The 15,626-nt window shown below is 67.7% G+C and overlaps 5 protein-coding genes across 6 annotated transcripts; 3 read left to right on the top strand and 2 right to left on the bottom strand.

The window, feature by feature from the left end:
- Window positions 1-3,079: 3,079 nt before the first annotated feature.
- Window positions 3,080-6,451, top strand: GPRC5C (G protein-coupled receptor class C group 5 member C). Its single transcript, XM_061455215.1, has 4 exons — window positions 3,080-4,549; window positions 5,101-5,195; window positions 5,422-5,568; window positions 5,764-6,451. Exons 1-4 carry the CDS (start codon window positions 3,532-3,534, stop codon window positions 5,794-5,796), a joined length of 1,293 nt encoding a protein of 430 aa, XP_061311199.1. The 5' UTR covers window positions 3,080-3,531; the 3' UTR covers window positions 5,797-6,451.
- Window positions 6,452-7,773: 1,322 nt separating this feature from the next.
- Window positions 7,774-9,933, bottom strand: CCDC137 (coiled-coil domain containing 137). Its single transcript, XM_061455651.1, has 6 exons — window positions 9,665-9,933; window positions 9,301-9,428; window positions 8,949-9,156; window positions 8,591-8,673; window positions 8,416-8,495; window positions 7,774-8,220 (listed from the first exon to the last, which is right to left on the bottom strand). The coding sequence occupies exons 1-6, from the start codon at window positions 9,931-9,933 to the stop codon at window positions 8,014-8,016; spliced, it is 975 nt and encodes a 324-aa protein (XP_061311635.1). The 3' UTR covers window positions 7,774-8,013.
- Window positions 9,934-10,078: 145 nt separating this feature from the next.
- Window positions 10,079-11,050, top strand: OXLD1 (oxidoreductase like domain containing 1). Its single transcript, XM_061455650.1, has 2 exons — window positions 10,079-10,139; window positions 10,652-11,050. Exons 1-2 carry the CDS (start codon window positions 10,095-10,097, stop codon window positions 11,012-11,014), a joined length of 408 nt encoding a protein of 135 aa, XP_061311634.1. The 5' UTR covers window positions 10,079-10,094; the 3' UTR covers window positions 11,015-11,050.
- A 549-nt stretch (window positions 11,051-11,599) lies between these two features.
- PDE6G (phosphodiesterase 6G) lies at window positions 11,600-13,652 on the top strand. 2 transcript variants are annotated; one of them, XM_061455649.1, is made up of 5 exons: window positions 11,600-11,732; window positions 11,833-12,316; window positions 13,025-13,218; window positions 13,311-13,351; window positions 13,455-13,652. In XM_061455649.1, exons 3-5 carry the CDS (start codon window positions 13,073-13,075, stop codon window positions 13,529-13,531), a joined length of 264 nt encoding a protein of 87 aa, XP_061311633.1. In that variant the 5' UTR covers window positions 11,600-11,732; window positions 11,833-12,316; window positions 13,025-13,072; the 3' UTR covers window positions 13,532-13,652. The 2 variants fall into 2 exon arrangements, with proteins under 2 accessions (XP_061311633.1, XP_061311631.1); XM_061455647.1 differs by lacking the exons at window positions 11,600-11,732; window positions 11,833-12,316 and having other exon boundaries at window positions 12,384-13,218.
- An 88-nt stretch (window positions 13,653-13,740) lies between these two features.
- TSPAN10 (tetraspanin 10) lies at window positions 13,741-15,400 on the bottom strand. Its single transcript, XM_061455214.1, has 3 exons — window positions 15,045-15,400; window positions 14,175-14,770; window positions 13,741-14,087 (listed from the first exon to the last, which is right to left on the bottom strand). Exons 1-3 carry the CDS (start codon window positions 15,111-15,113, stop codon window positions 13,790-13,792), a joined length of 963 nt encoding a protein of 320 aa, XP_061311198.1. The 5' UTR covers window positions 15,114-15,400; the 3' UTR covers window positions 13,741-13,789.
- Between the last annotated feature and the right edge of the window lie 226 nt (window positions 15,401-15,626).

Raw genomic sequence — 15,626 nt, 5'->3', positions numbered from 1 at the left:
CTTGGTGTGGGGGGGACGCGGAGGTGGAAGTGCCCATAGGGCAGCCTCGGTGGGATGGACGCCTGCCAGTGTCTCCATGGCCGGAGCCGGGGGTTTGGGGGGGGGGGGGGCTCGTGCTGAGTCAGCAGCCGGGAAACCCGCGCGGCGGCAGGAAGCAGAGGCAGGAAGCCGCATGCACCGCGGCCTCCGCAGCCCCGGGTCAGGGCCCTGCGGGTCTGAACCGGCTCCGTGGGGAAACTGAGGCACGAGAGAGGCCACCGCAGAGCTCCTGCATCCGCACCCATGTGAGAGCACACACACGGGCACGGGCCCCGGCAGGGAGGGTGATCCTGCCCCAAACACCGTCCTGAAGCTCTTTGGGAAGATGAAGAGCATGCAGCTGCAGCACCCATGGGATGGCAGCAGTGGCTGCAGCACCCAAGGGATGGCAGCAGTGCCTGCAGCACCCATGGGATGGCAGCAGTGCCTGCGGCACCCATGGGATGGCGGCGGTGGCTGCAGCACCCATGGGATGGCAGCAGTGGCTGCAGCACCCATGGGATGGCAGCGGTGGCTGCAGCACCCATGGGATGGCGGCGGTGGCTGCAGCACCCAAGGGATGGCGGCGGCGGCTGCAGCACCCATGGGATGGCGGCAGTGGCTGCAGCACCCATGGGATGGCGGCGGTGGCTGCAGCACCCAAGGGATGGCAGCGGTGGCTGCAGCACCCATGGGATGGCAGCGGTGGCTGCAGCACCCATGGGATGGCGGCGGTGGCTGCAGCACCCAAGGGATGGCGGCAGCGGCTGCAGCACCCATGGGATGGCGGCAGTGGCTGCAGCACCCATGGGATGGCGGCGGTGGCTGCAGCACCCAAGGGATGGCGGCAGCGGCTGCAGCACCCATGGGATGGCGGCGGTGGCTGCAGCACCCAAGGGATGGCGGCGGTGGCTGCAGCACCCAAGGGATGGCGGCGGTGGCTGCAGCACCCATGGGATGGCGGCGGTGGCTGCAGCACCCATGGGATGGCGGCGGTGGCTGCAGCACCCATGGGATGGCGGCGGCGGCTGCAGTACCCAAGGGATGGCGGCGGCGGCTGCAGCACCCAAGGGATGGTGGCGGTGGCTGCAGCACCCAAGGGATGGCGGCGGTGGCTGCAGCACCCAAGGGATGGCGGCGGTGGCTGCAGCACCCATGGGATGGCGGCGGTGGCTGCAGCACCCAAGGGATGGCAGCGGTGGCTGCAGCACCCATGGGATGGCGGCGGTGGCTGCAGCACCCATGGGATGGCGGCGGTGGCTGCAGCACCCATGGGATGGCGGCGGTGGCTGCAGCACCCATGGGATGGCGGCGGCGGCTGCAGTACCCAAGGGATGGCGGCGGCGGCTGCAGCACCCAAGGGATGGTGGCGGTGGCTGCAGCACCCAAGGGATGGCGGCGGTGGCTGCAGCACCCAAGGGATGGCGGCGGTGGCTGCAGCAGCCAGCCCAGACACGCTCCAGCCCTCGTGCCGTGGGTGCTGCCAGCTCGGGCTCTGCCTCCCGTTCTCCTGGGGTTGTTTTCGGCCCGGGCCGGGGGAGGACCCGCCCGAGGCTCATTGAGCTTTCCTCTGCATCCTTCACCCTCTCGCTTCACCCTCCCAGAGTAGCAGCGCCTGCCTCCTGGAAACCTCCCCCAGGGCACCCTCAGTCTCCAGGGGCTTTCCCTTCCCCTGAGCCCCAGGGATGGGGTGGCTGCGGGGTGCCCATGCCCGGCTCCGTGGTGCACAGGGGACACCCTCCCTGGTACAGGGACCACCAGGCACCATTGGCTCCCCCAAGCCGGGGCTGCCCTGGACCCCAGCCCATTGCAGGAAGGGTTTTTCTGGGGCCCCGCTGCCCTGCCAAAGGCTCGGGCTTTATCCGTCAGCTGACATTCCTCCGGGAGGCCCCTCCGGGCCTGAGCCTCAGGGTTTCCCGATGGGAACACCGCGGTATATCCTCACTGGGGAGCCCTGCTCCCGGCTCCCACCCAGGAGCCCACCCGCGAGCTGGGGGTTGGTGGCCCAGCACCAAGAGGACTCAGTTCAAGGCCCCGTGTGGGTGATGCTGCCCCAGTAGAGCCCCCCCGCTGCTCCATCCCTTGTCCCTTTGGGGGGGGTCTTTCGGGTGGGGCCCGAGCTCGGCAGGGCCGGGCTAACGCAGCTCCTGCGGGCTGAGCCCGCACAGATTCATTCCATTGACGGCTCCTGAGCCCACCCCCGCGTCCAACGCCCCCCAATCCCAAGCTCTGGCCCCACTCCCGCCCCTTCATCCCCCGCCGTGCCCCGGGGCAGGTTCCCCCTCCCAGTGCGGGGTCCCCGGTTCCCTCCGCCCGGTGCGGGACGGGGCAGGTCCCTGCCAGCCCCGGCTGAGCCGCACCTCGGGGAGGGGCAGGGCCGGGCAGGCGCGGACGGTGCGGCGGGACCGGGGCTCGCCCGGCGCTGCACGGCGCGGAGGAGCGAGGGGAGCGGCTGCGCACCGGGCGCTGGAGCCGGTGAGTGGGGCCGGGGAGTGGAGCCCTGCGGGGCTGGGGGGCACCGGGAACCGTAACGGGAATGGGTCGAGAGCCGGACCCAGACCCAGACCCGGACCCGGACCCTTTCGCCCCGCCGGGGCTCGCCTGGGCCGGCAGCTGGGGCGAGTTGGGGCAAGTCTGGGCTCCGGTACCGGGCGGGAGCACCGGGGGCGCGGGGGGGACCGGGCGGGCCGGGGCCGGTGCAGCCGGTGGGAGCGGCGGGCGCAGGGCTCGGTCCCAGCGCGGTGCCGGAGGGTCCCTGTCCCCATCCCGGCCTCGCTGGGTCTGCCCCGGGGTGGGGGGGGTCCCGGCTCCCGGCCCGGGGTCACCTTGCCGGACGTGTCCCGCCCGTTCCCCCCTTCCCCAGCTTTGGGGCTGCAGCTCCCTCGCTGCCACCTCTTCCCCGTGCCCACCCCAGTGTCGCAGGAGCGGGTACAGGGGCCCCCATGTTGTGCCCGTGCCGTGCCAGGCTGTGGCCACCTTCGTGCCAGCGGACACGGGACTTGCGCTGGGTCAGTGCCCGGAGCCAGAGGGAAGCAGCACAGGAGAAGTGGAAAGGGGAACGGGCTGGCACGCAGGGACAAGCCAAGGGGACAGCCCCGTCCCCGGGTGTTACCTCTCCCGCTGGCCCAGGTCTGTGTTTGGTGTTTCCAGGAGAGCCAGCGGGCACGGTGCTGCCTGCTCCTGGCACCGGAGGATGGGATCAGCACAGCTCCAAGTGCCGGTCATGACTGGAGAAATCCTGTGTCAGGAGGGAGTGTGTGGGGTGCAGGGGGCCGAGCCCCTCCAGTGGCCTCAGGCCTCTGGACAAGGAGCGTTGGGGTGGATTCGGCTGTGCCAGCGTGGATGCAGCTTCCCAGCACCTGAGTGCTCACCGCGGCCTGGCAGGAGGGATGCTCTGAGCTCTGGGCCGGCACAGCCATCATCAGGATCTGATCCCCATCCCTGATCCCTGTGTCCTGACACTCCCCTTGTCCTGCAGGGACGCCGTGCTCAGCGCCCACAGCACGGTGCAGGATGGGTGCTGCCGCGGTGCCGCCGGTGGCCACCTGCGTGCTGCTGGTCCTGCTCCCCACGGCCACCGGCCAGACCAGCGCTCCCTCCGGCTGCGGCAAGGACCTCTCCTCCCTCTACTACAACCTCTGCGACCTCTCGGCAGCCTGGGGCATCGTGGTGGAGGCCGTGGCCAGCCTTGGCGTGGTGACCAGCTTCGTGCTCACCATCGTCCTGGTGGCCAGCCTGCCCTTCGTGCAGGACCACCAGAAGAAGAGCCTGGTGGCCACGCAGGTCTTCTTCCTCCTGGGCACCTTCGGGCTCTTCTGCCTGACGTTTGACTTCGTCGTGGGGCCGGATTTCTCCACCTGCACCTCCCGACGCTTCCTCTTCGGCGTCCTCTTCGCCATCTGCTTCTCCTCCCTGCTGGCGCACGCCGTGGCCCTCAACTTCTTGGTGCGGAGGAACCGTGGCCCGCGGGGCTGGGTGACGCTGGCGGTGGCCCTGCTCCTCGCCTTGGTGGAGGTCATCATCAACGCCGAGTGGCTCATCATCACCGTGGCGCGGCAGGAGGGCAGCTCCGCGGACCCTTGCCGCCTGGCGGACGCTGACTTTGTCATGGCTCTCATCTATGTCATGTTCCTGCTGGTGGCCGCCTTCGGCACCGCCTGGCCGGCCCTGTGCGGCCGCTACGGCCGCTGGCGCAAGCACGGCGCCTTCATCCTGGCCACCACCGGCCTCTCGGTGGCCATCTGGGTGGCGTGGACCGTGATGTACCTCTATGGGAACCAGCGCGCGGGCGAGAAGCCCGGCTGGGATGACCCCACGCTGGCCATCGCGCTGGTGGCCAACGCCTGCGCCTTCCTCCTGCTCTACGTCATCCCCGAGGTGACGCACGCGACGCGGCACGGCCCCGAGCAGCCCTTCGAGGACGACGGGTACCCCACGCGCGGGGTGGGCTACGAGACCATCCTCAAGGAGCAGAAGTCGCAGAGCATGTTCGTGGAGAACAAAGCCTTCTCCATGGACGAGCCCTCCTTCGGTAGGCGCCGGGGCTCACCACGGATGCTCTTTGCCTCGCGCCGGGGCACCGGCGCTGGCAGTGGTGGGTGGCAGCGAGGTGTCTGGCCACGGCCTGCCCGGGATTGGTGCCTTGACGTGGTTGTGGCTCCCGAAAACTCGCTGGGCTGGGTCTACCAGTTTGGGCTGAGCTCAGCACCGCAGCGGTGCTCCCGGCCCTCCGCCCCAGGCAGGCGCTGCGCTCGCGGGACCCTACAATAACACAGGGTGATGTTATTGTAGGGAATAACATCACACAGGGTGATGTTATTGTAGGGAATGGCAGCTGGGCGCCAGCGAAGGTGTCTGCAGCCCATGGGGCAGGGTGGGTGCTCCCCAGAGACCCTACAATAACAAACCCCGGCCGCGCAGCAGCCGGTGATGCAAACCCCAGGGACATCCCTCCTGTCCCCCGGCAGTGGCGCAGAGCAGTGGCACTGAGTCAGCTCATTGAACCCTGCTAATGAGGACCAGCTCCCCAGGGGGTGGGGGTGGCTCTGAGCCCCCCTCTTCATTGTCCCCATCTCTTTGCAGCCAAGAAACCCGTGTCACCGTACAGCGGCTACAACGGGCAGCTCCTTACCAGTGTCTACCAGCCCACCGAGATGGCCCTGATGCACAAGGGACCGGTAAGTGCGATGCTGGGCTCTGTAGTGGTGGCCGCATCCTGCCTGATGGATGGGCTTCCAACCAAGAGTGGCTGGGATGGGGACCATGGCTTGGGGGATCCCCATGTACAAGGGCTGCTGTAATGGGGTACTGGGAAGCATCACCCCTCGCCTTCCCCCACTGAGACCCCATGGGGCTGGGGGTGGTGACAGCGATGCTGCAGCCCCCCCCATTCCTGCCCTTCAGACCGAAGGTCCCTACGACGTGATCCTGCCGCGCGCCTCCACGGCCAGCCCCGCCGCCGGCAGCACCAGCTCCACGCTGCGAGCCGAGGACGCGTTCGCGGTGCAGGCCCGGCCCGGCGGCGCCCCACGGGACGGCAGGAGCTGCCAGGTGGGTTAATGTGCAACACCGCGGGTGGGGAGCGGGCACCAAGGTGCAGCCCATAGCAGGGGGCAAAGTCTATCCCCACCGCAGCGTCTCCAGTGGGAGGAGGGCTCTGCCCAGCCCCCGGTGAGTCAGGCTGCACCACGGCACCGGTGCCAGGGCCGGGTCTGCCACCCCACTGCCACCCCGCTCTGCCCGCAGGTGCAGTCCCCGTACAGCAGGAACCGGTGGTGAAGCCCCCATGGCACGGACCTCACAGCACCGGCACAGCCATGGCACCACCATCCCGCTCCCGAGGTCTCACCAAGCCTCCTCGTGCCCCACTGCCTTCAGCCCATCCCATCAGCAGCTGGAGCTGGGTCCCGTGCAGGTGAAGCCTGGATGCATTCGGAGCTATCGCTCCTGCCTGTGGCACCCACAAGCTGCCAGCTCTGCCGGACCCCACATCCCTGCCGCCAGGTCTGCCTCCCATGGGGCCACCCCGACTTGTCCCCTCGCTGCCTTCGTGATGCACGGACACCCCGTGTCCCCATGCCAGGGACCACGCACTGCCAGGGAGCCAGGGGACGCCTGCCCAGGGTCTTGAGCCCTTGGTTCTCGCTGCCCCACAGGCCCTGAGCTGAGCCAGCAGCGCCCCGCTGCAGGGCACCAGCTGATGTGAAGCTCTCCCCAGCTCTGGCTCCTGCCGTGCCTCAGTTTCCCCATCGCTGGGGCTGGGACCTGACCCCCCTGCGGCTCCAGCCGCCGTCTCGGTGCCTTCCCCACCTCGGGGCTCAAGGATCCCTCCTGGGGAGCAGGGAGGGAGCTGGGCCCTCACCCTCCTCTTGGCTTTCTCTGTTTTTCCTCTTTCCTCCTTTTTTTCAGGTCAGCCCCAATAAAGGTGGTTTTTTCCTATGCGGCGCTTGCCCATGATGGGGAGGCGGTACCCAGCTCCCCATCCGCGACCCCACCAGAGCAACAGCTTTTGCCACGGTACCAGTGGGGTTCAGCCCTTTCTGGGGAGGGGGGGGGGGCTGCGGGGCCCCCCATGACAGCACAGATGGGGCCGGATCCGGCAGGACGGGCAGCGCAGTGCAGGCAGATGGGCTGCTGGTGGGAAGCGGCACGGCGCAGAGGACATGCCAAGGTCGGGGTGGTTTCTCCTGCCCGGATTGCCTTTCCCTCGGCAGCGATTCCTCTGCCGGGCAGGAAGCCTGCGGCCAGCAGCACCATGAATTATTCAGGGGCTGAAATGGCTGCGTGGGGGCAGGCGTGACCTGGTCTCCTTGAGCAGGGATGGGGCCGTGAGCGAGGGATGCACAAGCAAGAGTTTGGCACACGCCATGTCCTGGCTGTGCCCTTGCCATCCAGCACGTGCCCGCGGCAGCGCTAGAGGCCGGGCACGGCCACGGGGGCCGGTTGTTTGCAGTAGGATCTGGCCGCGTCACCCGTGTTTACCTGGTGCTCCTTGGCACCAGGGACATCTCCAAGCAGCACCAGGCACTTGGGAGTCCCCGGGGCTGCTGTCACCAGCACCGCATGGCACAGCGCGGTGAGCTCACGGCACGGCCACGACCCACGCAGGCACCGGAGCCGTGGAGCACGGAGGCGGCGGCCGGAGGACAAGGCACAAACAAGGTGCAAACGCTTTTGTCCCCGGTGGCTCCGCTCCGCCCGCACCCAGCCCCTCCGGAAGCCTGGATCCCACCGGCTGCCGCCAGCGCCGGCCGCAGCGCCGGGGCCGGCCCCGCTCCGACAGGCAGCGCTTTGTGCCGGCACGGGGCAGGGAACAGCGCGGCCTTTGTGTGTGCAGGTGAAGCCCTCGCCACGGGCACGGGCTGTGCCGTGCCGGGAGCATCCCCCTGGAGCCCTCCCCAGGGCTGGGTTCCATGGGGGCCTCACGGTGCAGCGATGGGGAGGGCACCGTGGGCACCGTGACACCGGTGTCTGGCAGGGACACGGGCAGTGCCGGGCTGGGTAAATGGCACTGAGGGCAGATCAAGGGCTCACGGTGCCCCTGCGTGGTGACAAGGGATGGAAACAACACGGTGCAGGGGAGCTCTGTGGGATGCTCCGTGTCCCTGGGGTGAGAACTGGAGGGGTCATGGCCAAGCTCTGGGGTCTCCCTCATGGCTGAGCAATGGCAGGGTAAGGGACAGGGACTGCCCCTCGCCAGCTGCCACACAGAAAGGAAGGCGAGCAGGTTGTGAGGACACAGACACCCCCACGCCATCAGCACTCAGCGGCACCTTTACTACAAGCACGTCCATGGCGCTGGGAGGGGGGACCCAGCTCCAGTGCTGAGCCCATGGGGTGCCCTGAGCTTAGGCACAGGGCTGGGGGGAGTCCCAGGGCTTGGCAACAGACGAGCAGCATCAGGACAGCGTCCCCTTCACGTCCTGGGGCCCGGTGCTGCCTGCACGCTGCCTGCACGCTCCCACTGTGACCAGGTTCAGCTCGCCCAGGCTGGGCTCAGCGCGGGACCCTGCGTCCGGCCTTGGCGCTCGCCTCTGCCGCCTCCCGCTGCTGCTGCTTGCGCCTCTGGATGTCCCTGTAGGCCTGGATCACACGAGCCCTCTCCTCCGCCACGATGCGCTGCCGAGCCATGGACACGGGCGCTGCCGGGAGCGCCGGGCTCCGGCCCAGGCGCGGAGTCAGGAGGAGCCGCTTCCGTCCGGCCTGGGGACAGAGATGGGGCAGTCAGCGGGGATGGGGGGGGAAAGGCAGGACCATGCTCACGGGAGCTGAGACCCCAAGGCTGAGTCAGAGCTGGCTTTCCAGGAGTGATGTCCAGCACAAGGGAGGGGGTGACCCGGGTCCAGCCCAGCACTGCGGGTACCCGAGGGGCAGGAGGCAGCACCCCCCTGACCTCACCTGCTCTGCAGGGCCCTGGCCCCTGGGCCATGATGTGATGGTGGGTGGCTGCGTGACCACGTCCCCAAATGCCACCGTGTCTGAGAGAGAAGCAGATGCCAGCATCAGACCTGGAACACCCCCCACACGCTGCTAGGTAAGGGGGTGACACCAGGCACCCCAGAGCCAGACCCACCTTGCAACAGGCTCTTCTCCAGCATGGCCTCTTTCTTCTCCTCCTTCTTCTTCCGAGCTTTTTCCAGCTTCTTATTCTGAAACCTGAAGAGCTCCGTTATGGCCAGGACTTGTGACCGAACAAGAAACGAGTGAGCTCCTACCCCATGGGACCCCTCAAAACCCAGAGCCCCCAGGCTTGAGTCCAACCAGCAATTCAGCCCCTATGGAGGTCCATAACCTTCCACCCGCACCCCAGTCGCTGCTGGACGCAGGACCAGCGCTGCAGCACCAGCAAAGCACCCAGCACACCCCCCAAACCGGGCCAGGGGACAGGGCTGCCCCATCCAGCCCAGCAGCTGCAGGGGCCTTGCTCTCACGCTTTCTTCCTCTTGGACTTCTCCGGTGCCGCCAGCTCCTTCTCCGGCTCCTGCTGCAGCTGGTTCTCGGTGAGGAACAGGACGCGCTGCACCTCCTGCTCCATGCGGCACACGTAGGAGCGCTCCGACTCCCCCTTCCCTCTCCTGAACCTGGGCACGGGGATGTCCCCCTGGGCTTTGGAGCCCTTTGACTTGGGCTGCTGCTTCTCTAGGAGAGACGGGTGGCATCAGGGCAGCAGCGCTGGCTGGGGGTCCCCCCCCATGGCAGGGCAGAGGTGGGACGTCAAAGGAGGATGCTGCGCTGCAGGATCCAGCTGTGCCATGGGATGCTCAGTCCGGTTCTGTATCCCACCTGCTGCTTTCTGCTTCCCGGGATGCGGGCGCTTCATGGCCTCCCGGCTCCGCATGAGCTCCCGCAGGCGGAAGGGGATCTCCTGCTCGTCCGGGTGCTTGGGCTTCATGTTGTGCAACTTCTGCTTCCTGGGAGAGACCGGACACGCTGCGAGGCCTGTCCTGAAGCACCGGGACCCAGGCACGGTGGGACACCGGGATGCGGGCACACCAGTGGGGCACAGCGAGCTGGGCACCGGCACCCGGGCATGGAGGGACATGGGGACCAGGACACGGCAGGATACCAGATACCTGGTGAGGCACCTGCGGGACCGAGACCCGCATGGGTCCAAGCGCGATCCCGACCGGATCCCATGGGCACTGACCTATTGCGCTGAAGGGCGGCTGGTCCCGATCCCGGTCCCGGTCCCGATCCCTGTCCTGATCCCGGTCCCGGTCCCGATCTCTGTTTCTGTCGCGATCCCGGTCCCGGTCTCTGTTTCTGTCGCGATCCCGGTCCCGATCCCTGTCCCGATCTCTGTTTCTGTCGCGATCCCGGTCCCGATCCCTGTCCCGGTCCCGATGTCTGTTTCTGTCGCGATCCCGGTCCCGGTTTCTGTCCCCGTCTCGGTCCCGGTCCCGGTCCCCTGCCCATGGCTCCGCCGCTCCCCACGTGTCAACCCCGCCGCCTCTTCCTCCTTCCTCCGCCCCCTGCTCGTTATTGGCCACACGCGGCCCCGGTCCCTCATCATCCGTGCTCCCATTGGCTGGCTGAGCTGTCACTCAGGCGGGGCCGGAAGGGGCCGAAGCGCCCGGATGTTGTTGCGCGGAGCCCGGGGGCTGGCGGGGGCGCGTCGGGGGGTGAGGAGGGACCGGGGGTGGGCAATGGGGGTGATGGGGTCTATGGGGGGGATATGGGGTGCTGGGGGGGTGATGGGGATGGGGTGAATGGATGGGGGGGCAAAGGGGAACTAGGGGGGATAAGGGGGTGCTGGGGGTGTGGTAGGAGGGAATGGGGGGTAATGGGTGCTGGGGATGTGCTGGGGGGCTGCCGTGGGGAAAAGGTGAGCGGGGGGGCAAGAGGATGCTGGGGATAAGGTGGAGGGATGGGGGGGGGGTAAGGGGAAGCTGGGGGTAAATAAGGGGGTGCTGGGCATGAGTTGTGGGGCTAAGGCGGGAAATGGGGAAATAGAGGGGTGCTGGGGATGGGAGGCTAAGGGGGACTCGGGGGGATGGAGGATGCTGGGGATGGAGGGGAGCATGGGGGGGCTGTGTGAGCTGCTGGGGGGGTTGATGGTGGGATGGGGGTACGCTGGGGGCAGGGCTGTCCTCATGTGTCCCCCCCCAATTGGTGCCAGTGTCTTTGTTCTCAGGAGGCCCCGGACGGCACCAGCAGCAGTGGGGGGGTGCCCGGGGCAGGGTCCCCCCTCTCCCACCCCTCCAACACCTCCAGCGTTCGGGAGCGCTCGGACACCCCAGCAAAGGAGAGCGGCACCGCAGGGAGCGATGGCAGCGGGGGGGGACCCCGAGGTGACAAAGGGCTGCCCCCCCCGCCGACCCACTGCTGCGGGACCGGCTGCCCCAACTGCGTGTGGGTCGGGTACGTGGAGGAGCTGCTGCAGCGGTACCAGGATGGAGGGGCCCGGGCGCTGGCGGCGCTGGAGGAGCACGTGGAGGACGAGAACGTTAAAGCCATCCTGAGGATGGAGATCAGGCTGCGCATGAGGAAGGACTGAGCATCCCCCGGACCCCCAGAGCCAGTGGGGACCCCCCCCCTCCCCATAGGAACCTCTGCTTGTTTGAGCAAGCCTGCACTGCTTGGAAGTGTTTCTGTGTGTGATGGGCTGGGGACAGCCTGAGCCCTGCCAAGGACCTGTGCAGCATCACCCCATGGGCAGGCAGGGGCTCATGCGTGCGCTGAGCGCCCTGGGCTGGTAAATCCCATCCAAGGGCAGGCAGCGCTGTCGCCCCCCCCGCCACCATCACTGCTCTCACCATGTCCTTGTGCTCCCAGCTTGGGCTTTAAGCACCGTTTGCGTCTTGGCTGTGAGTGGGGAGGGCCGGGACCCTGCGCTGGACCCCCCCTCCCCACGGCTCTAAGCCTCTTAGGGGCTTCTGTGGTGTGAAGGGAGGCAGTGTGCGGCCCCCAGCACGTGGGGCTGCAGCCTCCAAGGGCACCAGCAGCCAGGTCGCGGCCTGCCGGGCTGCTCCCGGTGCCCTTTCTTCCTCCCTTGCCTTTGTTTCCATGTCAGACCCCATCAGTTTGGCTCAGCGCATCCCCGCTCCATCCTGCCCGGCGGGGCTGGGGGGCTCCCGGCCATCCAAGGAACCACGAAGCCCCGGAGCTGCGCTAACGAAGGCTGAGCTGGAGGCAGCCGTTGACACCAGGGCCCTGCTCCGTGCCAGAGGAGGAGCTGGTTCTGCCGGCTCCATAGGAAATGCACCCAGATCCCTGTAATCCTCTTTGTTGGAGTCCAACTAATTGCAATTAGCGGCAGGGGCTGAAGTTCAATTAAAGTGGACTGAGATTATTCCTTTTTGTAATTGCTTTAAGGCTGGGATTAAGGGAAGCTTTGGAACGATAGCGTCCCGGGCCAGTGGGGCTGCCCAGCCACCCTGCTGCCAGGTCTTGGTGCAGTTCCCAGCTGAAGGTGGCATCGCTAGGGATGAATCCATCCCTAGAAGGGCAGAATGCCCCCGAGCCAGGATGGGTTCTGGCAGTGCCTGCAGGCAGGAGCCCAACAGCAGCATCCCTGTGATCAAGGGGCCTTGGGGTGACCTTGGGGGAGTGGGGCGTCCCCTCGGTGCTCTGGGATCCCGACATCGTCATTCCCAGCAGCACTAATCCAGACGCCCCCATCCCACGGGGAAGGACACCAGATTACCCCCGCGGGAAGCAGGGACGTGAATAATCCTATTACCTGGAGCAGGATAAAGCTGCCCTCCCCTAAAAGCCCCCCCAGAGCTCTGCAGGGGGTGAGCTGGAGGACGGAGGGGCCCTGTGGAGCAGCGCTGGCCTCGAGGACCGCGGCGGCCAAGTAAGTCCGGGTCTCTGCCCCATGCATGGGATGGGACCTGGTGGCACCGGGACCATTGGGATGGGATGGGATGTGCTCTGCTCCAGGCAGGAGCCTGCTGTTGGGTTCTGCTCCTGCAGCAGGGACCAGGGTACCTTTGGCATCTCCCCAGGCCAGGTCCCGTACTGGGGACCCCATAGTGGTGCTGAACCCCATCACATCGGTGCTGGATCTCACTCAGCACATGGTGTGGTTGCAGTGCTCAGAGGCACAACCACAGCGGGATGGAGCCCATGTGCTGCCCTGTGATGTCCATTGGCTCTGGCTGCCCGCATCCCAGCATGGACCCAGAGGCATTGGCAGCGTGGGGCGCCCACCATTCCCAAATCCCATCCTGTTATCCTGAGGGATACCTTGCTCCCATGCCTGTGGCACAGACCCAGCATGAGCCGTGGCTGGGGGTCCTGGCAATGCCAATGAGGGGCTCCATCTACACTGGGGCACAGACCGAGGACCGGAGGAGCAGCCCCAAGGGAGACAGCAGCAATTTATCCCCATGGACGCCCTTCCCTGCCTTTGGGGAAAGGGGATTATCGGGCTCTGAGCTGGGCTAAGGCAAGGCTGCAGGGAGGGGGCTCTCCTGCTTGGTGGGTCAGTGATAACAGAGGGGTGCCAGGGGCACGCAGGGTGGTGGGAGGAGCCGGTGCCCCCACATCTCCTCTCATCCAGGTGTGAGGAGCCGTCCAGCGCCAGACCCACAGCGACCGCAGCACAGCCATGAGCCTGGAGCCCCCCAAGGTGGAGGTCAAGTCAGTCACGAGGGTGACGGGGGGACCCGCCACCCCCCGGAAGGGACCCCCCAAATTCAAACAGAGGCAGACGAGGCAGTTCAAAAGCAAGCCCCCCAAGAAGGGGGTGCAGGGGTGAGTGGGGCAGGGATGCGGGGGGCACAGCTCCATGTGCCAGGACGGGGCAGGGGGGCTGGATGGGGCTCAGACACTGCCTCTCTTTACAGGTTCGGCGACGACATCCCGGGCATGGAGGGGCTGGGAACAGGTACATGGGGGTCCCGTCCCCCCTGTGCGGTGGGTGGGGAATGGGGCTGGCTTCAGCCTGCAATGGGGCCGTTGTGCTGACACAAACTCTCTCCTCTCCCCAGATATCACCGTCATCTGTCCCTGGGAAGCATTCAGCCATCTGGAGCTGCATGAGCTGGCGCAGTACGGCATCATCTAGGGAGGCTGCGGCCACCGCTGCCCTCCCACCCTTTAGTGCTGTGTAGGTAGAGCCTGCCCCGTCCTTATGGCGGGGCTCAGCCTGGAGAAATGCTCATTAAAACCCAAAAGGAGCGCGGGGAGCCTGGTGTCGTGCTATGGGGGTGGCAGGGACGTGCATGGAAAGCGAGGTGGGATGGACAGGGCACGGATGGGGTTTGGCTTTGACGAGGTTTATTCTGGGTCGGATCAGGCCCCGCTGGTGTCCCCCACTGCACCCTCACCCCCGCGCCGTGATGTCTCTGAGCATCTTCAACGCCATGAGCACACCGACGGCTTCAACCAGCACCAGCACGGCCGCGCCGGCCCCGATGGCACCGGCCTGGCCGCGGAGCCAGGAGCTGAGCTGAGCCACGCAGCCCCCCGTGTACACCACGGTGCCGGCTGCTGCATCCCCGAGGCGCAGCGCTCCGGCGGCACACAGGGCATTGACCACGGAGCCGTTCTGCCACGGGTCCAGGCAGCAGGATGCGGGGACGCTGCAGGCCTGCGCGCCCGGGGCGCTGCAGTTGAAGTACCTGTAGGGATGGATAAGGAGAGCGGCCGGTTCCACGCCCGTGGGTGCAGGATGCCCATCACTGTACCCGCCCCGGTGCCCCACTCACTGGTTCGCCTCCCAGTCGCGGTAGGAGCCGAGGCCGCAGCAGCGCAGGCTCCGCTGCACCTCATCCACCAGGAAGCGCAGGTCGGGCTCGTCCTGGTAGCGCAGGAGGCAGAGGAGCAGCGCATCCCGCACCGCGTCCCGCAGCCGGTGCCGCGCCGCCAGCACCAGCAGCGCCGCCAGCACCTCCAGCGCCGCGAAGGCGAGCACGGCGCCCACGAAGAAGCGCAGCAGGCAGGGGCTGGAGCGCAGCGAGCCCAGGCAGCCGGCCAGGGACACGGCGCTGGCCGCCAGCCCCGCCAGCACCAAGAGCAGCATCGGGTCGGAGCCCAGCGGGGCCAAGCGCGCCCCGGCCAGAGAGCCCTTGGCCAGCAGCCCCCAGACCCCCAGGGCCAGGGCCAGCAGCCCCAGCAAGAGGAAGAGGAGGTTCCAGAGGAAGGCCAGGTGCCGCACGCACTGGCTGAAGGCGCTCGGTGCGGGGGGGATGCTGCAGCTCACGGCAGGGTCCAGCTGGGATGCGGGAAGGTCCATGTCTCCATCACTGCCATCATCATCATCATCAGAGGAGGAGGAGCAGGGCAGCTCCACCAGCCGGGACGCCTGCATGGATGCGCAAACCACTCACAGCCATTAGGGCAGCCCCCCCACAAAGCACCCCCTCAGCCCATGTACCCCCTGCCCCACCTCCAGGGGCTGTCACAAGCTGCAGGAGCTACCACGCATCCCTAGCACAGGGTGCCCCACATCCACCCCATCACAGCGACCCCGGGGGCAGAGACCCTGCCCCTAACCCGGGTTCATGCCCATGGATTCCCCCCAGGGATGCGGGCGCTGCGAGGAGCCCGCACCCTGCTGTCGGGGGTCCCGGCGTTACCTGGGGCAGGAGCCGGGCGCGCTCCCCGCCGCCGGCCGCCCCACGGGACCGCGCTCTGCCCAGCGCCATCGTGCTCTCAGCGCGGTGCTGGGGCTCAAACCGGTCACGCTGCCATCATGTGAGGGGCCGTGGCCGGCGCTTAAATAGGGCCGCGGCTCCCGGCCCCGCAGCTGGGTCTGATGTGGGTCCGGCCCCACCGCAGCTCCCGGTAGCAGGGCACAGGGTGCGGGGCGATCTCGGGGTCAGCTCCGGGCAGAGCCGCGGTCCCGCTGCCCGCCCCGCGGGAGCCCACCCGAGCTCCGTGCGGGGGCACCGGGGAACCCCACGGCCGGGCCGGGCCCTGCTGCATGATGCTGAGGGGGTGGGGGGACCGATTAATGGCCGGAACTAAAGTGAGGGTGCGGTAGCACGGACGGACGACTGAGGTGAGTGCACCGAGGCAGCGTGAGGGACCGCTATGGGTGTAGCACCGAAGCGGTGCAGGGGGACGGCTGTGGCGGGTGCACCGCCCCGCCCTGGCTAGGAACTCTCAAGCCGCGGAACGCGTGTGCCGGGGTGCGGGGCCCGTGCGGAGCAGGCGCA

Source organism: Pezoporus flaviventris, unplaced genomic scaffold (genome assembly GCF_033815535.1).
Source record: "Pezoporus flaviventris isolate CSIRO_AGI_PZ_B2104156 unplaced genomic scaffold, CSIRO_AGI_Pfla_v1 ptg000020l, whole genome shotgun sequence".
In the NCBI taxonomy this organism is placed as follows: domain Eukaryota; kingdom Metazoa; phylum Chordata; class Aves; order Psittaciformes; family Psittacidae; genus Pezoporus; species Pezoporus flaviventris.
This window is presented reverse-complemented; position numbering and strand designations above follow the sequence as displayed.

Coding starts and splice junctions, on each gene's coding strand:
- CCDC137 (XM_061455651.1), bottom strand. CDS start 9,933: ATGGGCAGGGGACCGGGACCGGGACCGAGACGGGGACAGAAACCGGGA. Junction 9,157..9,300: donor CGGGAAGCAGAAAGCAGCAG/GTGGGATACAGA, acceptor CGTCTCTCCTAG/AGAAGCAGCAGCCCAAGTCA. Junction 8,496..8,590: donor GGAGAAGAGCCTGTTGCAAG/GTGGGTCTGGCT, acceptor CTTCTCTCTCAG/ACACGGTGGCATTTGGGGAC.
- OXLD1 (XM_061455650.1), top strand. CDS start 10,095: ATGTTGTTGCGCGGAGCCCGGGGGCTGGCGGGGGCGCGTCGGGGG. Junction 10,140..10,651: donor TGGCGGGGGCGCGTCGGGGG/GTGAGGAGGGAC, acceptor CTTTGTTCTCAG/GAGGCCCCGGACGGCACCAG.
- TSPAN10 (XM_061455214.1), bottom strand. CDS start 15,113: ATGGCGCTGGGCAGAGCGCGGTCCCGTGGGGCGGCCGGCGGCGGGGAG. Junction 14,771..15,044: donor GCGCCCGGCTCCTGCCCCAG/GTAACGCCGGGA, acceptor GCATCCATGCAG/GCGTCCCGGCTGGTGGAGCT. Junction 14,088..14,174: donor CGCGACTGGGAGGCGAACCA/GTGAGTGGGGCA, acceptor CCATCCCTACAG/GTACTTCAACTGCAGCGCCC.
- PDE6G (XM_061455649.1), top strand. CDS start 13,073: ATGAGCCTGGAGCCCCCCAAGGTGGAGGTCAAGTCAGTCACGAGGGTG. Junction 13,219..13,310: donor CCCAAGAAGGGGGTGCAGGG/GTGAGTGGGGCA, acceptor CTCTCTTTACAG/GTTCGGCGACGACATCCCGG. Junction 13,352..13,454: donor CATGGAGGGGCTGGGAACAG/GTACATGGGGGT, acceptor TCCTCTCCCCAG/ATATCACCGTCATCTGTCCC.
- GPRC5C (XM_061455215.1), top strand. CDS start 3,532: ATGGGTGCTGCCGCGGTGCCGCCGGTGGCCACCTGCGTGCTGCTGGTC. Junction 5,196..5,421: donor CCCTGATGCACAAGGGACCG/GTAAGTGCGATG, acceptor CCTGCCCTTCAG/ACCGAAGGTCCCTACGACGT. Junction 5,569..5,763: donor GGGACGGCAGGAGCTGCCAG/GTGGGTTAATGT, acceptor CTCTGCCCGCAG/GTGCAGTCCCCGTACAGCAG.